At 39.1% G+C, this 19191-nt stretch overlaps 1 protein-coding gene across 3 annotated transcripts in view; it reads right to left on the reverse strand.

Annotated features, from left to right (window-relative positions):
* Nucleotides 1–19191, reverse strand: part of SPIDR (scaffold protein involved in DNA repair) — a 194790-nt gene that overhangs the window by 134178 nt on the left and 41421 nt on the right. For all 3 annotated transcript variants that reach the window (XM_063394537.1, XM_063394529.1, XM_063394520.1), the window contains exon 6: nt 8503–8759. In XM_063394537.1, the coding sequence (XP_063250607.1) occupies nt 8503–8759 (257 nt within the window). The remainder of the gene's footprint in view (nt 1–8502; nt 8760–19191) is intronic.

The raw sequence follows: 19191 nt of genomic DNA on the forward strand, positions 1-19191 counted from the left end.
TTTGGGTTACTACAAAGAGCTTTGGACCACTGTGAGAGTGTTTGAGCATTTTTATTTGGCTTCAAAGAGGTTATTTGCATAAAGACCTATTTCATTCTTTTGTTGCAGTGTAAAGTTTCTCCACAAGTACTACTGAAAATATCAATAAAGTTTTCTACTAAGGTGAAATGGGTCCTTGAGTTAAACTGCTTTAGGAATCAACAGAGATAGCATACAACCATTTTATGACTATTTGAGCACATGAAGAAATTTTTTTGGCTTAGTTAAAAAAGACAAATAGCTTGGTAAAGCTCACATCATAAATGTGAAACTGGGAAGACACACACCCGTGGAAACTGAGAAGGAGCCAAAAAGGCTAAGCAGGACTTAGGTGAGTTGTAAAAAAATCTCTCTTCAGTTACCAGTTATTAAGCCATCTCATCTACAGACAAGTCAACACATTATATAAAAAGTAGTTAGCAGTATCAGCTGAATTTTTAATGAACAACTATATTCTTTGCAATATTATAATTATCACAAGAATTAGCAGATGTAGCGGCTAAATATCTAAGTAGCAGATCACAGAACGAACTCTGAAATACAAGAGCCCCATTTAAGCCAAAAAGACCTATAGAAGTTTTGCAGCTTACATTGCTACATCTCTATGGTGTTAGGCAGAGAGGAAAGAAACTAAGAGGAAGAAGAAAATCCCCAAAGCCTCAAAATGAAGAGCCTACACTTAACAAGCTATAAACCCACACCTAACAAGCTATGAACCCTGCTATATTAAGGAGGAAAACAAATGAAAATGTTTAGAAAATATTTGGCTCCAGTGAAGTTCCAGGTAAGCTTAACAACCTTGTTTAATCCTGGTTAACTTAAAATCAGCAAGGACTTTAAGACAAAGAGACAACTAATACAGAAGTGCAATGGAAGCTTTGGTTCCAAGAGCAGCACATTCAAGCACAAAACTTCATACAGGATAACCTACTCTGCTGATAACACTGTGTTCGTCCACATTTCCCTCCAAACCTGAGCACTGAACCATTACCACACCACGACATTTGTGGGCAAACAGTTCTACAGACACCAACAAACTGTCCACCCAGTTTCTCTTCTTACCAGGGAACCATTCTCAGATGCAGTTGTAATTCAGCTTGGCTGGGTGACCTACTTGAGCCATGCTGGAATTGGTCTATGCCAGCTCAGTTAGGCTTAAAAATGCAGCAGTAAAATGCATTTTCAAATTGCTTGTGTAAAAGTCTTGCATGCATGAGTCTCCACCTGAACTCTGTGGTCAGACTGTATCAATACACTATACAGTTAGTAGCTTAAAAACTTGTTCTGCTGAAAGAAAACTGTCCAATACAAGTGTCCTCCTGCTTCATTCCCTCCATAGACGCCAGTCAGAGAAATGTATTTTATTTGTTCCAACAATTCAAGAAAGCCTTAAAATACCTGTAGAAGACAGCAGCTATTATTGGCTTACAGCCTGATTTTCCCCCTTTTTCCTGAACAGGGCTATGGTTGTGTCCAGTCAATCAGTCCCTACTCTTCTGCAAGCCCACTACTGTTACACCTATGGCAGGAATGCCTTGTAGCACGAAGGAAAGAAAGCAAGTCTCTGATTCCGTGGCTACTCCACACAACAGCAAGGCACTATTCCTGTTTCAAGCCTGATATGACTACCAGGAGAATCCCAGTGATGCTCACAATTTCATTACTAATTTGCTGACCATGTCTGTATTAAAATAGCAGTTATCACAAAAGTCCATGAAAGGTAAAACTCTGACTAACCTTAGTAGCCCTCTGTGCTAAGTACACTGATATTTATTAATCATCATACTTCCATTCACATTCCAAATATGGTTAAAAATAGTTTAAACAGAAAACTTCATAAAGTAATTTGCATCAGCTTGGTTGCAGAACATAAAATATAACTAAGAATGCATTTATGAGAGGTTCTCAGCTGGTCATCGGAAATGTTGTTTTTATACTGTTTCATAGTTTGTGAAATTAGAAAACACAGTTCAAAGACGTGCCATGCACAGAAAGGCTTTGTATGGCCAGAACAACAGTTGGTACTTCATGGTTTGCTTCTTTTAAAAAGGTAGGAACAAAGGAGTTTAAACTCCACTGCAACCCAGGAGGATCAACCCCCTTTTTAGCTCAAACACATAAAACAAAGGAAAAGGTGATTTCGGTTACATAAGCTAACAGATTTTCTGACAACAGCATTTGAAAACTACTCATTCCTTCTGAAACAGTACAGGTGCCCACACTGCAAAATGCTCAAGCATGTGCTGTGAGATACTGTGAACTATACAGAGTCACTCCTGGCTGTGCAGCAAGAGGTAAGCCAGCATCTGGGGGGTATGTGTATAAAATTAGCAAATATATTTTGATTACTAAAGTATCAATTCTGAAATAGAGGGAACTGACAAACTATTTTATTGAAATAATAAAAACTAGTTTAGGATGTATACTTTACTGATCAGCACTTCAAACCTGCCCCCAAAATGTTTTAATATGAGCAAATTGAACACATTTGGCAAACTCTTAATGCAAAGGCTGTTCAGTGAAGTCAAACTGCTCAGATATAATCTCCACTGCCCACAACCTTTTTATTTTTAATCACAAAACTTCCAGTACAACTATTTTGTTCCTTTAATTCCCTGAAGGCAGGCAGATTTAAAAGCAGCAATTCATGACCTATTTCCATACTAAATCTGAGCTTGTTGAAACATTGTATTTAAAACAACACATTGCCTTTACTGTCCGTGTCTAACAATATCCACATGAAAGACAGCTTTGACGACCGTAAGAAAGCTCAGCACCCTGTACAACAGCTCAGGTTCTGGTAGTTGCCCTTCCCACAAACTTTAACAGCAGGACTGAAGAGTTTTGTGACAGCTATCAGCAAAAAGCAATACCGAGCCTGATCTGTGACTTCCAGGCTGGTTCCTATCTCCCAACTCCAATGAGGCTAACAGACAGCAACAACAAAAGAGCATTAGTGAGTCTGTTGTGTTTTGGAAAGCAATTTTCAATCTTTCTGAAGTGCTGGAGATCTCTTTGTGTTTATTTACTAAGGTTTTCTTTCAGCAGGACACTTATCAAAAATAACCCTCTATTCATCCAAGTTTATTCCTTTACAGACCTAATTTGAAGACAACACTCTTTACTGAGTTGTCTCCTTGTACACAGTATACACAGGACTCCATATAATTCAAACCAAATATATATCCCCATTTCAAGACTGGGCAATTTCCACCTTCTCTCATTTCAAAGCAAGGAAAAGGCTTCTCTCCTACTTTCACATTAACTGGTGAAGTAAGTGACACTCAGCTGTCCCTTTCCACTCCTTTCCATTCCATGGGCCACTTCCAAAAGAAATAAAAAAGGCGCTGCTGACTTGTGTTCAACTTGCCATTGACCAGGACCCCCTGGTCCTTTTCTGCAGCCCTGCCTTCCAGAATTTCATTCCCTAGTCTGTGCACACAACCAGGACTGCCTCATCCCAGGTGCACTTGCCCTTGTTAAACTTCATGCAGTTGGTGATTGCCCAGTACTCTGACTTGTCAAGGTCTCTGCAGGGCCTTTTTGCCCTTGAGAGACTTAACAGCTCTTCCTAATTTAGTGTCATTGGCAAACTCATTTAGTATCCCTTGAATCCTGCATCCCAGTAGTTCATGAAGATGTTGAAGAGAACTGGGCCAAGGTTGGAGCCCTGCAGAACCCCACTAGTGCCCAGACCCCAGCCTGATGTCACTGTAACCCTTTGTGCCTGACCTGTGAGCCAGTTGCTCACCCATCATTCAGCATAGTCATCCAGCTGTGTGCTGGACATTTGGTCTGGAGGCTACTGTGGGAGACAGTATCAAAAGTTTTGCTTTTGAAGTCCAGAAAGATCACATCTACTGGCTTTCCTAGATCAACTCGGTGAGCTACCCTATCATAGAAGGGATTACAAGCAGGACTTCTCCTCCATGAAGCTGTCCTGGCTGTGACCAATGACAAACATGGAGCTTTTTTTCCCTATTAGCACCAAACATTTGGTGAAACCAAAACCTGGTGAAACCAGTGAAACCATCCATGCTTTCTAAAAGAAAAATTACATTTTAACTTTCTCTAAGTGCAAACTAATTTTACTCTGTACACTGTCAGTGATGACAAGTGGTACATCTGTATTGTGGCCATGACATTCTTCATTTGTATTTTCCTAATCCAACAAGAAATTCACTAGCAAAGGAAAGTTAAATAGTTATAGAAATAGTTAAAATTAGCTTAAGAACATGACCATCTAAAGGGCTAGTCTGTTGTTGTTACACCCTCATGCGACTTGTGGATGCATGTAAGAAAGAACAGTCCCAATTTCAGAGTAAAAGTCTGCTTTATTGTGCCAGCTCCCTCTTCCCTAGGCAATTTCCTTTATTTTCACTACCTCAGTTGGCCTCATGTGACAACTGGGTTTTATTTTACTACCCATAGTACCAGCACATTCTGTCATTTTCTCCTCTTTTGATAACACAAGTTAATTTTAGCTGATCAGATTTGTATGTGGTCTGCATACAAGTAGATATAAGACAATTTAAATAAAATCTTGGGAAATTCTGTTTCTCTTGAACTATAAACAGCCACTCAAGAATTAAAAAAAACAAACAAAAAGCCAAACCTTATTCTTGAGAATGATAAGCACTTGCAACATGACAGAGTTAGATGCAGAATTAACATTTTTTAACTTAAGATATTTATTTCCTACAATGAACCTCAGACTCTTTTTTTCTGATGGAAATAAAATCTTAACGGAAAAAGTAAACAATCCAGAAAACCTTTAAGAAAGGTTTACTTATAGACAAGGGAAGCCGAGTACATGCATTTTGAGTTTTCTTCTCAACAAATACTGAATCAACACAGTTATTTGTTCAATCTATGTAATAAAGGTTAAAACTTGCAATACTCTACATTTCTCCGTTCTTTCACACAAACTTTGAAAGAATTGGAACTAACACAGTTTAGACATTTCACCCCACAGCATTAACATGAATTTCCAATGTTACAAGAAGAGCTTCTTGAAAGCTGTTCTTCGCAATATATACTCTCTCCCCCCAGGTTTACAAATCATTTGCATAATTTTCCCCTGAAGTTCTGGCTCAAGCTGAGAAACTGAAGCTTTGGGATGGAATAAAAGGGCAGGAGGATGTAAACCCAACACCTCTAGACCTGATCACCATGGCAATTCATCTCAGTACCAACTACCACTAGTAGCACCTAATTCTCGATTCACTTAGTCGCTCACAGGTGCAGTACAAGGCCATGGATCTGGCAGCACGTCTGGGAAAATTTTATATTCCCACTGCATCCATCAACAGTCTTGTTTAACTAGAGGAGGGCAACTACACAACCACATGATACCAGTGTTTAAGGGGAAGATGCCCTGAGTAGTGGCATTGATTGCTGTGAGTGAGAGATGATTTGCTTTGCTTCTACCATGACAAATTGGCATCTCCTACAGCACAGCTCTTCAGAACCACCAGCACCCCTGAAGGACAAACCCCACCACACAGACTACCTGCTCTCCCCTAGGGACCATGGTAGAAAGAAGAATAATCTTCACTTAGGACACTTTGGAAAACCAAAACTAGCATTACAGGGAGTACAAGAAAACATATGAGAATTTGGAAGCAGATATTGTGGGGGAGAAATTGCTTCTGCCACATCATTCTTGTCTTCAGACACCGATTGTTTTCCAAAACCCCACTTAACCCCTAACAGAGGAGAATTGCAACACGCTCCTTCAAGTCTGGCTCAGCAGCAGTAGCACTGTATATTCTGCATAATGATTTGGGCTTCTCATAGATGGGCTTCTCATTTTATTTACACTCAAAGTTGTTGAATTTACAGTCAAATTTCCAATGCTAGGATTGCAGAAATGTATTTTAATCATCCATAATTAGCTTACTTCTGAAGATTTCTGTTGCTTTGGTTGGTTCGATCTAATTTTTTTTAGTGTATGACAATTGCATCTGTAATAGGGTCAAACAAACAATACTCTTTCCTCCCATCCAGGCAACTATCCATTTCCATTTTAGCATCATGAGATTTCCAGGAAGAGAGGACATTAGAAAGGACCTTATCTAATTTTTTCCAGAGACTGTTATGGCTCTTTTCTTTGTTTGATTTGGTTTTGCTTGGGATTTGGGGGTTTACGGGGGATATTTTAGGAGGCTTTCTTTGAAGTTGCACAGAAAAAATGTACCCATTGATGTAACAGAGGCATAGCTGCAACCAGGCAATGCAAATATAAATGGAGATTGCAGCATGACTGTTAGATTTCTAGAGAAAATATAAGCTAAAATTTCTTGAAAATATTATCTCTGCATTTGAAGACAGATTTACACATGTCAAACAGCAAAGAGATATAAAAATAGAAATATTTTCTATTTTCTTTAAAGGGGAAACAAAATAGGAGGAGACCTACTCTACCTACATCAGGACTCCTCCACGAAATAAGCATACACAATACAGGATTTGAAGTTGAACCTACTGCACAGGAATTCACATAGGAAGATGGCAGCTCTACCACCTGCACCATCTCTGCTCAGCCCCTGCTTCCCTAGACACTGGCCTGGAGAGAGCCCAGCTAAGCAGAGACTCGTGGCTCTCTTCCACCTACTGAGGAGTTCCAAAAGGTCCATCTGAGTGGGAGCTCATGGGCCAGATCCAGCTTCAGGATGATTCCCCTGCTCACTGCTTTTTCTGCTGTGGCCTCGATCTGCAGCAGAGGTAGGAAGGAAGGAGAAATAACAAACCCACAACTGCTTTGTAGCTTTTAGTTATTTAACCACAAAGAAGGAATTGTCACTTGATCAATCAAGAAGCTGACAGAAGCTGTGGCCTTCAATCCACAGCACTAAAACCTGTGCTTTCACATTGAGGATGCAAACTTACATCCACTTATCACATCAGTGAAAATATTCTCTGTCAGCAGTAAAAGGAAGGATGGGAGAGACACGTGGAATTAATGCCCTGAACAGGAAGAGTGAAAAGATGACAATTACCTGCATGAGCAAAATAACTAGATAAACAACACTCATAACTGAGGAATTTCCTGCCTGCTTCCCTGTTCCCAAAGGAACCCAAAGTGGAACCACAGGACAGAAGGTAAAAAGCTCTGTAAGCTCTGCTCCTCTGGCCACTCCAGACAGATTACATTCTATATAATTGTGGATGGTTTGGTCTTGTTGTTTTGTTTGTTTTTAAAGCAATCTATTCTCTTATACACTTGTGTCAGAGTATCTTTGCCATAAAACATTTTTTGCATTTAGACTGTTGATAGTAAAGGTCATCAAATGAAGCTGGAATTTAGAAAAAGACAAATCCACTAATGGTAACAAACAGCTCAGGAACTGCTTAAAGCTGGAAGATCACCTGGGCAAAATACCACTGTACACTTATCCTGTTTTTATTACATTCACACATACTTGCTTTTGGCCACTAAAAGGCATTTTTGGGGGTTACAGCTTTGGTCTGACCTAGTACAGCTGTGTATGCATGTTTTCTAAAGTAACAAGAAATAAAGCTTGATTGCACAAGCAAAGCACTTTTAAGTACAGAGATCCTCAGTAATTAGGACGTTCAAACCTGTTTCCTCAGACAGCATTTTGAAATAGCCAAGAATATTTCAGAGAAAAATATGGTGTGCCTATTAATTAAAGATTTACTTTTTGAGTAATTGATTACTGTACAGAGATTCAGCTGTAAAAGAGAAGCACATTGTTAAAACAACAGTAGGGATGTATAGCAGCACCATTTGTAATTGTGGTCCTCACAGCCTGAGGCATATCTTCACATATACCATTTAAGTTAACACAACTTTCATTAATTCAATATAGCAAGTGACCATTTATGCTCTGTAATTAGCTAGAACATCAGGCTTCAACTACTCCATCTCAGGCTACTTTCTTTCAGCAGTTACATATTTTTCTAATGTATTTAACTTAGTCACAGACCCTTAAAATTCACCTTAAGAATACATCCTCCCATTGCCTACATAACACTCTGTCCTACACTCTTCAGAACTATTGCTCATCCACTCCTTTCCTACAGTATTTTGGATAATTTTGCCCTGACAAATCTGGAGAGGACCAGAAAAAAAAATCCTAAAACCTGAGGTACAGCATTTTTACAGACTTTCTTGAGGCACAAAGCAATGAAATGATTAGAAGCTAGAACAGAAGTATATCCAACTCACACATCTGTAAGGCATAATTGGAAGTGCAAAAACCAATCAATTTGAACAGGACTTCAAGATTGAGAGCTTTCACCAGAAATTTTAAATTTAGTTCTTTCTTGCCTTTTTTGCTTGCTTACAGATAAATGACATTAAGTTTTTTCGTCTTTGCATCTCTAAAATGCTTACCCTTGAAACACACTCCAACACTTTGGTATTTATTGTATCATGAATAATTTAAGAAAAAAAACCAACCAAAAATAACTCCTTAAGGCGGACAGTTCATTTACCTCAGCAGCTTCCTCTTCTTGGCAGACTCTGCGGGGGCCCTGGGGGCCTTTCCCGCCTGCTTCCCGGGGGTGCGGAGCAGGGCCTGCGCTGACCTCAGCCACTCGCTGGCCGGCCGTGCTGTGACATCCCCCGTGTCCCCTCCCGACCTCGGCTGGAATCCCCTACTGCATCGTGGAGCAGGGGTCGCCAGGCGTGCCTCTCCTTCTCCCACGCTGTCATTATCGGATGAATACTCAGATATTTCTGTTGAAACCGCCTAAACAAATAAAGACATAAATCTATTTGAACAGAATGCTACTGAGAGGGTACAGCTTTATGTAGGCAGTTTTATGTTACCCAGTAACCCACAAATGGAATGACAATTTATTAACATAACTTGGACAACTTCACTGTAAATGCACATTAATCTTTTGTCAGTCAACATCAACTCCTGAATATAAAGATCACCTCTTGAGGGACAACTGAGATGAGTAACACCTAGGTCTTTTAAATAACTAGGTCTGGAGAATTAAGCTAATGTTTTTATCTAAGGCAAGTTTTGAGGAAAGCAGAGAGAGCCTTATGAGTGACAGGGATCATGACTGGCAGCTGAAAGAAAGAGAGCTTTTATATAGGGATTCAAGCAAATAGGAAGGTCAGCTTCCATAATCTGAATAAAAGGAAGAAACACATGCCTCCATTGACAGCTTGTAGCTGGCAACATGTATGTAACCTTTTGTTAAAACATGATTTAACATAGGCCTGCTAAAGCAGGCCTTCATCCATGTCCAGCAGGCCTACAGCTTCCCAGGAAGGTTTAAGAAGTTGAGCACAAGCTGTTGGGCTGTCTCCAGGTAGCTCCAAGGGGGATGGATCACTGCTCAGCAGTCAGGGCTGGGAGCCAGCAGGGCTGGAGCTCAGTCCCACAGAACTTTGCTGGAGCTCTTCTCCCAGAAACTCACAGAACACACTGAACTCATTCCATTGAGGGAGGGATGACAGGAAAGGATGAGAAGGCAGAAAAAACAACCCTGCAGAGACATGGAAGACTGAGAAGAGGGCTGGGACTGAAAATTTACCTGCTTTGGCTGAACTTATTTTACTCTCCTACAGGGCTCCTGCAGAAGCAGGTTAAGGCTGCTGGGTTGGCTCCCTAAGGTGAGCTCTGCACAGCTGTTACATGCATTACGTTCTCTTGACCCAGTGTTTCTGAAAGTACTGAGTATTAAGCAAAAATACTTGGAAAGTGGCATTTTACCAAGTACAGAACAAAATGATCTAAACCACTGAAATAGGCAGAGGACTAAGAAACACGAGCTAGGCTCAGTCTTCTGGAGCTAATTGAAGAAAACCTGAAACAACCAACACTGTCTGCAAGTTCTGGTGGGGTGAGCAGTGACTGTCCTGTCACTGGGACCACCAGCACTAGGCCAGCTCAAGGTGTGCTCCACACAGGCTGTTTGACAACTCGCTCAGACAAAGACTTGAAAGACAAAAGAGGAAAGGGAGGGAAATCACAGCATTCGCTAAACTTGCTAAAGCTGTCCTATGTTATTAATTAGTGTAATCATCTGAAAACGGCGCTTCTCAACTGCACAAAAATAAGTTCAGCTCTCGCCAGTTCTCTAAAACATTTTCCACGTAAATGCCGAGACACTGTGCTCATGTTCCCAGAGCTTACCTAAGTATTCTGGAAATTGGAAGGACCTTTTAAAGTTATCCAGAGAAGCAGAATAGCTAAAAGAATGTAATTAATATCAGTCTGCTTTAAACACAACACAGTCAACATCTGTCCCTTGGCAACAATATTTCTCTGAAAACAAACTCCTTCCATATTGGAAATGAGCCAGAAATAAAAGATTTCAAAGACTCTGAAAGCAGTAAGCAAGCACTTCATTCTTAAAACACAATTCCAATGCACTCTCTTGCTTCAGGAATGCTCTAATTTTTCTCAAATAGCTATGATATCCACAGCACCTAAAAAAAGGATGCAAACCTGAAGTTCTCTGAGCAAGTGAAATGCAAATGAGAAAAGCCCTTGGGAAGTGCTTCAAATCAAGCATGTTTTAATCCTACTGACTGTTTAAGAGTTAAGAAGCTTTCCTAACTCAAGATTGTCTAATAAATAATTTCTGCTAATATTTATTACTGTATACTTGTTTAGACTGAACTTCCCCAAGGAAACTGTACTTTGGGGTTTTTGTTTTGTTTGCCTGTTAGCGGTTTTTTGTTGTTGATGGTTTTTTAATTGCTCAGTTGGAAATTTTTCGTAAAAGAGGAACTCTAAAAACAGAGAAGAAAAACATAACAAAAACTTAGTCTTCCAATTCTGTATGTTTTTTAACTGTCGCCACCATCAGTATTTTAGTCTAAAGAGAAAAATATTTTCAAAACACACAACAAACATGATTTTTCAAGTATCCAGTAAACAAGCTGGCAAGCTACCAACAATATGGTGTGGAAAAGCTGGCAAAAACAATCATTTATTTGATTCACTTTAAAATAATCATTGATAAATGGTGAAGAAATTGTTAATTTTTATCAATATAAAAACATCATGATGAAGAATTTCCAAGAGTTCTGTTGTTATTTTGTTGGGTTTTTTTTTAATAATGCCCCAAATAATGTCATTAGAATTGCAGAAAAGCACACGGCTAAGCACAAAGAATTCTCAAATTAAAATGGTTTTCCACGTGGCTTATTATATTGAAATACAGTCATTTTAGTTACCGTGGCTGAAAGTACAATGCTTCCCACTATACACAGGCTCAGTTTCCCCACCTCAATTCCTTCACCTGACCACTGATCCCAGTGTAATCATCCCTGGGGATAGTCCTGGAGATTTTCATGACTGTCTCCCATATACCTCAGTCCCTCCAAATACTTTGTAGTAGACTGTTCACTATGATACATTTCCCATGATGGCCTTTCCACAACATCCTCATTTATGTCATGCTAACTACTTGCCCATATCCAGGGGCTAATTAAAAAAAAAAAAAAAAATCAAGGGTTGACATCAATATCTAACATTAAAACAATAAACATAGTTAATTTTGTTTGATTTTAAAATAAATCTATTTTCTCTGACTGATGTCATCTGAAAAGTTACAAATGCTCCCCTTTTATGGCTCTTTCTTTTAAGGAAAAATGACAAGTACAAATGCACTGACTATTGCCATTTTTTCTGTCAAGATTTGACTACAGGAAAGCAGTCTTTGAGTACTGTATTGGAGCATCCAGGACCCAATATTTTAAGGTTAAGCATTTTTAATCAAAATGCATCAAAAGGGAAAGCACTCTCAGATTAATTAATTTGTGATGTATTTTTGCAAGCACTAACAGGTACTAGCTAACATGGAGGATGGTACACATGTAAAAATAGAAACCAAAATGAGAAATAGCAAATACCCTCCCAACTAAGCAGCCAAGATTGCTAAAGAATCTATGTTTACCCCTGTCAATTTGCATTCATTTGCAGAATGAAAAAACACCAAGAAACCAACCACAGGAATTGTAAAATCATAGCCCAAATTGTTCAAAGACAAAACTCTTGACTTCAGTGAAATGAAGATGGCATTCCATAAGTGCATGGATTTTGTACACATGCAGCACAGAAGATATCTTGCTGTTACTTCTGTGACCAAGTACTCCCTCCTCATCCTCAAGAGATTTGTTTCAGCTACCTCTTGCTTCACCTTGAACACCTCCTGAGTTCTCTGGCAGTACCCTGGCAATCTGCACAGTGTTTGCTTCTAAAAGGTCTGAAAAAATTACCTTTTCACTTCAGTACTGATGGAAAGAAGCAATATCTGTATTTGATGAGTTTAATAAGCACTTGATATTTCTTATCAATAAAATAGCAATAAGTTAACATGAGAAGTGTTACACTTCCATTTGAAGTTTCCAGCTTTAGCATAGAAAGCAGAACCTTAAAAAGCTTTTTGTACAAAAAGAAAGCTAACAGATCAATCCTATTAAAATAAATAATAAATCTGCATTTTTTAAAAAAGGCTCTCAGACAGTGATTGCTAATCAGAGGCAAGGTGATGAGCAGTTGTGCAGGTTTCTCACCCCCTTGTCTCTCCTCCCAAGAGACATCACTCAGTGATTTCTGCAGAAAAACATCAGTATCCACGCCTCACCTTTGTATTCATTAAACATTTTCATTTTTCAGTTGTCATACATTCAGTTAATATTGTAAATCTTTCCCAGTAGATCTGAAGATACTTTGCAGATAAGATGCTCAGTAAAAGTTCACAGATACTATGAACAAGTTCATCAGTTGAAACTAAGATACTTCAGCATGCTGCAGTATGTCTTATAGATAAAAAATGGGTACCAAATACTATCAAGACATTGATATAACTTTTTGCACATGGAGGTCACTTAGTCTGTCATTTCCTTCCCTAAAATAAATTTCTTCCCTCCTATTATCCTGCAGCCTAGCTCAAATGGCAGAACTAACAGGGTTTCTCAGAGCACCCCAAGGGAACCAGGCTTTCTCAAGGTCATAGAGCCAAGGTATGTCAGAAACAGAAACAGTATTTCAAAGTTTAAGACTGATCACTGTACTTACAGAGTAAAATTAATCTGGCATCTCCTTTCCTACTTGTTCATTCATGTATCTTTGCCTCTGGTTCTGGAAGCATTTTCTATTACCACCTGCCTGTTCTTTTATGGACTATCCTTTTCCCTTTTGTGATTCCCTTGTGTTTTTCAGAATTGCTCTGCAATTCTCCTACCTGCCCTCTCATGACAGCTCTCAGGATGGGTGGAAGCTGACCAGTATGAACAACCATACACAGTGAACTCAGGTGACTATCCTACTGCCTCTTCTTTTATCCAGTCTCCCCTGTACTTGCACTGCAGGTACTTTGCTGTCAAGCATGCAAAGGGATTCAAAATGCAGCCAATTTCTACCCCAGGCAGCTGGTTATAAGTTGCAAGGAGATTTTGTATCTTGCATGGTACTCTCTAAAAAAATGAGAGTGAGCAGAAAAGCCACTGGATTTAACACAATGAATATTCACAAGCATAAATCACCAGTGCAGTATGTCAAAGGCCCAGGCTATGCTAATGAATGCTCGAAGCTAACTCCACCAGAAGCTGGCTTGCAGGATTACAGGGAGTAGGGCAGAGGTAAAAGAAAATAAGTTTTCCCTTAATTAATCAACACAAAATTAATTCAAGCATTGTGCACACAGATAGTACAGAATATTATTCAGCTCTATAAAGAAAATTAAGGATACAAAGGATTTAAAGCTTGCAGTTCTCTTCAAAGCTCTGTGTTTTCTGAAGCTTTAACTGAAGCACTGAAGTCTATGCCAAATATACTTTCTTAGTAGCTTGAGAAATAATTTGGTTCTTGGTAAGCTAGCTACTTTTACTCTAGAGAGATAAAATTCAAATATTCCTTCATACAGGAAACTTGACATTGAAGTGCAGAGTTAGGCATGTGCCACTCTGTGGGCGACACCAAGCTCATGGAACAACCACAGGAACAGCACACAAAAATACAAGATTAGGTAGTAGTGCGTGGGCAGAGATAATCATATGAAAAAAAGAACAACAATGAAAGACATAAATCACTAATAAGGTATTTTCTGGACTTGCAAGCCCAAACTGACACAGCAGATTAACTGAAATTTTGTATCTGGAACAACCACCCAGTGTTATTACAGAGACAGCACATATTTAAAATGGATCTCAGATAATGCCTGGTTGTTTAGCCAAGTACAGCATTCCTCCCCAGCACACGCACTCAGACCATCTGATCTGTCCTAAATATTTATCAGTGGTGTTGGTTCAGTGCACTAGGAAATGACATGTCCTGCTCCACACACATGAGCACTTTGTGGCTGCCATTACAGGAAACAGAGCCATGAGCTCCTCAAGCACTGGGACAGCCACCTCGAGCATTGGGATACTCCAAGAGCAAGCACCACTGAGCTTCCTTCTCTCTGCCTGGCTACCACTAAACTTCAGCGACATCTCCCTTCACACAGACATGGGAATGAATTTTTGCTGTCTCCCAGCTGCCACCACCCCAGGGCTGGAATGCAGTAGTTATTAGCACACAAAATCATTTATGCCAAGTAGCAAAGAAGAATGCGGTATCTACTTGAATATGGAGAAGTGTAGGCAGCAACACTGTAATTATTCAAAGCAGAATTTGGTCACAGACTCACCCTCATCTCCTCTTTAATGGTGTTTTGAGACCTTTAAACAAGTGGTTAGGAACTTCTCTTCTATGACTAATCAAAAAGGATTCACTGCATCCAGCAGCCCAGAGCTTCCTATCATAAAGGAAATTGATTCATGATTATCTCTGGAGGAAGCAGGCCAGCTCCCAAACCTTAGACACCACTGCTTACATTGCTGGGCTTCCCTTTGAAGAGCTCCTGGGGAAGTCTTACCCATGTCTGACACCATTTATTCTGCAAGCCCTGTCAAAATACAGCTGCATTAGCTACTGTCTGAAAAGGTAACCCTAAAAGTAGGATTCAGTCCAAAGGAAAAACACCAGTAGCTGTTATCAAAAGAAAAGCAAATGAGACAGTTTCAGTGATGGTTTCAAGTACTGAAGGAATTGAAAGGGCTTTCATGGAACCCTGCAGAAATTATTAGAATGGTATGGCTGCTGCCAAATCCAAGAGCCAGTTATCTGATGCTGGGCTTCCTGTATCATTTTTGAAACTAAGAAAAGTTGTGAAGGGACAGGAAAACTCCCTCTTCCACTTCACAGAGTGAGGAAGTTGAAGCACACTACACAACCCCACAAAATGGTGGTTTATATCACACATGAAATAATAGTTAACAAAATAAATAACTTGTATCATCATTTATCAGTTCCCATATCTTGTTTAGATCATACTGCCTTGAAGTGGAAAATGAGGTGATGATTATGACTGCATGCAGTATGTTTGGCTGTGCATTCTTTTTTGTCCGGGGAGAGGTGTGTGTTTTTGTTTGGTTTGAGCTCTCTCAAACACAATCCTGTACACATACACCACTGGCAGGCAGTATCCTGCATTCAGCACTAATCACTGCAGAAAACAAGAACCAAAAAAATAACATTAAAATAACATTTAAAAGATTTTGCACAGACACACAAAAATCAACATCAAAATCTGATCTTTGAAAGAAGAACTTCAGGAGAAGAGAGATTAAAATTAAGACAAACCAGATTTTTTTATAGACCTCATGCAAAGATGGTATTTACTGACTTTTTTTTTTTTTGGCCAGGTAAAGAATGCACAAGTGGTAAGTAAGATGAAATCGAAGCCATAACTTCTAATCCTGAGCAGAAACCTCAGCTTTCACAAGGCAAACAGGTTAAGCAGGCTATACCTCTGGAGATACATCCACAAGCTGTTCCAGCCTGCCTCTCCCAGAACAGGTTGTTCTGAGGCATGGATCAGCCGACCGAAACAGGTGAGGCTCTTGTCTCAGCCCAAGTGCCTTTTTACACAGAATCAGTCTGGAAAGCAAGAAGCACTATTTGTTTCTGAGGATACTCTGTACATGTAGAATCAAATAGTGATCCCAAAGGTAAGACTGAACAGAACTTGTCTGCTGTGCACAAGGACAGGAAAGAATAGTAGGGGACAGTCAGCTGCTAAAGTGCAAAATGAGCACAAAACAAAATTACTCAACATCAGTTAAGGGACACTGATTTGTACTCTACGTAGACCCTGCTGCAATCTTGGCATCTGTAGCATTTGCACTGCAACTGCATCTCTTAAAAGCATTGTTTTAGTAGTTTAGCTGACTCCTTTAGCATTAAGAATTCAATCACTTCCTAATATTATATCATTACCACTGATCTTACCATCAGTCTGTACTCAGAGTAATAGCCAACTTCTAACAGACCAAATAATGCTGAAAAATGTTAACATAGTCAACCTACAAGTGCTTTTCCTGCTTTATCTAATGTTTTTTTCCATCATACAAGGACATCTTCATTTTCTCTCAGGGAAAATGACTGGCTGTTAAAGACAATTTGGACAATTTATGGATACTGTTAGCCAATGTTACATTCAAGTGAATTACCATAACCCTTGCTCTCTACTCCCTCCTTAAAAAAAAAAGAGGGGAAGGGGCAGATGCCACTTCACATGTTGCATCTTGCAAACTATTCAGGGACAGAACCAGGTCTCCTCTCACGCAACTGCACATTATCCCACGCAGTTCAGCTCTCATCTTGATAAGGATCCTGCAGATGACAGAGACCCAGGCTTTCAAATATAAATACCTGACTCTGATAGGGCAAGCAGATAATTACATCATTTCGCACAGAAGCCTTAACATTAGACACAGAAGTTTGGGCACACAGGAAGATTGCAGTCAGCTTATAATATCACTTAAACAGGGTTTCGTTCTTGACACAGAAATAGTTACTTTCATGTTTCCAAGGAACAGATGTTATCACATTGTTTGATAACCTACTTTCACATTCTTTGTTTATAGTTATTCACTCGGTTTCATTTATTAAAGTTAGTGGATCCGTGCCATGAAACCTCAGTTTTATTGTCTCTGGTTTAGGTGATACTATGGTAATCATCCCGGTTAAGGCTTGGATGTAACAAGAGGACTCAACTGAAAGGCATGATTAAAAGTCAAATTATTATTTATGAACTAAATCTTAAAGCACCTAGACCAAACACCTGCAGGATTCAGTCAGTACTGTTAAAGGAGGAAATACATTTTCATCTTCAAGCAACTGTTTTGTTTTAAGCCAAGCCTTCAGAGAGAAGAAATACTTGCAGTGGGAGGGAATATCTTTTACTAGACAAACAGATATAACTGTAGGAAAGCAGAGAAGCACTTAGCACTAAGCCCTTCTATAGTTCTCAAAAGTTTGGTATTTTTTTTCTCCAAACAGATCATCTGGTCTAAGCAAATTAAATCTTTCCTTAAAAAATTGCTTCTCTCTTATCTTTAAGCCAATACAGTTATGAACTCTATAATCATCTAGCAAGCTTTTTAAAAAGTTGTTTCTAAACAAGAAAATACTTCTCGTAGTAATGTCACTGTATAGACAGATCAGGGAACAGTCAAAGACTTTCAAATCTTTCATATTATGTATTTTCTTTCCAAAAGTAGATGATAACTGTAAGCATGTTATTTTTGAGATTAAAGGAAGCAAATCCAGAATAATCGGCTAACTGAGGAATTGCACAGAGATATTCAGTAAAGTACGAATTATTCACACCGATTTCTCCTGTTTGGTTGATCTGCAGTTTCCTGTGAAAACGTTTAAAAAATCACTTATCATAAAAGAAATAAAGAAAATGAGAGAGAATGGAAACACAAGTGGCACAGTTTTGTATAATATGAATGCAATACAGGCATAATTTCTGCAATAATGCTTAGCACTTAGTGGAAAAATTTTTGTCAACAATATCCACAGGGACACATAGAAAGATCTTGAAATTGAGATTCTGCACTTCCAGCTGCAGCAGTGCCAGCATTCATGGCTACAGCACTGGCAGCTTAAGGAGACACCAGGCTGCTGGGCAGTGCAGCACATTACATTCATTTTCTTCTACTCCCACTCACTGCACATTCTTCTCACTTGACTGTGCTTCCCTTTGCCCCATTTATTGCTTCACAACTCCTGTGGAACTGCCCCCAAAGCCTAAAATAGTCCCTTCATTTCTTCCCTCCTCTTCATATTCAGCTTTTTCCAACTCTTTCCCTCCTCTCCAGAAGTCCTTCCACAGCCTACCTTTTCTAGATCATTCTGCGGTTTTGCCCCGTTAAAACTATTTTAAACAGCAAACATTTCAGGACAGGAAATGTCTTACCACGTCTGAAATACTGTGTCAGTGATGACAGCACGTGCATGCACACAAAAGCACCACCTTCATCTAAACTGATTTCTAACATCGATGAGAGCACCTATATGCAGGCTAAAGAAACAGAAGACTCATTTAATTGCTTTTCCAAGTAAGCCAAAGAACACCAAACAATGAAACCACTTTGAAAAATACATTAAATGTACTCAGCTAAAGTTAGTTCTGCTTGGATAAAGAACAAAGAAAATCAAGCCCAACACAAAGTTTACAGATTTACAAATTTTCTTTCAGATCATGTGCCTAAACTTTGGGGGAACAGAAGGAAAATAAAGTAACCATCAATTGGGTAAGGCACTGTAATTGAAAATTGTAATATTGCTGCAAATACACACTTTATAGAGAGACTGAAAAGTGCTAACTGGTACAATACTGTCTTAAGTTTGACACATTTAGCTGTGCTGATTGTTCACAGTAAATAAAAAGATTTCAAAGTACAGACTTTAAAACTCCTTTGATAGCTAGATTAGAATAAAAATGTGTGTGCTGTAATATAGGTGTGTTACATTCGGTGACATGACTGCCATAATGGGTATCACATACATTGCAGCACCCATGGAGACAATCACAGATGTTTAAAACTTTTGTAAAAAATGAACACACACATAAACCTATCAGGAACATACACTTGAAATGTCCCAGTAAGCAAATACAATCTTACACAACTAAACTCAATGGACTGTAATTCTCTAAGAACAGGCTTGCAGCCAACATGGAGAACTTATAAAGAAAGGAGCCCTGAAATATAAACATCTATAATTTATATCAAGCATTTCTTTATAAGGATTATAAAGCATGCATAAAGTAGTATTATTAAGAAGAATTAAGGTAATTCTTCTCAATTACAAGCAA

Source organism: Prinia subflava, chromosome 1 (assembly GCF_021018805.1).
Source record: "Prinia subflava isolate CZ2003 ecotype Zambia chromosome 1, Cam_Psub_1.2, whole genome shotgun sequence".
Lineage (NCBI taxonomy): Eukaryota > Metazoa > Chordata > Aves > Passeriformes > Cisticolidae > Prinia > Prinia subflava.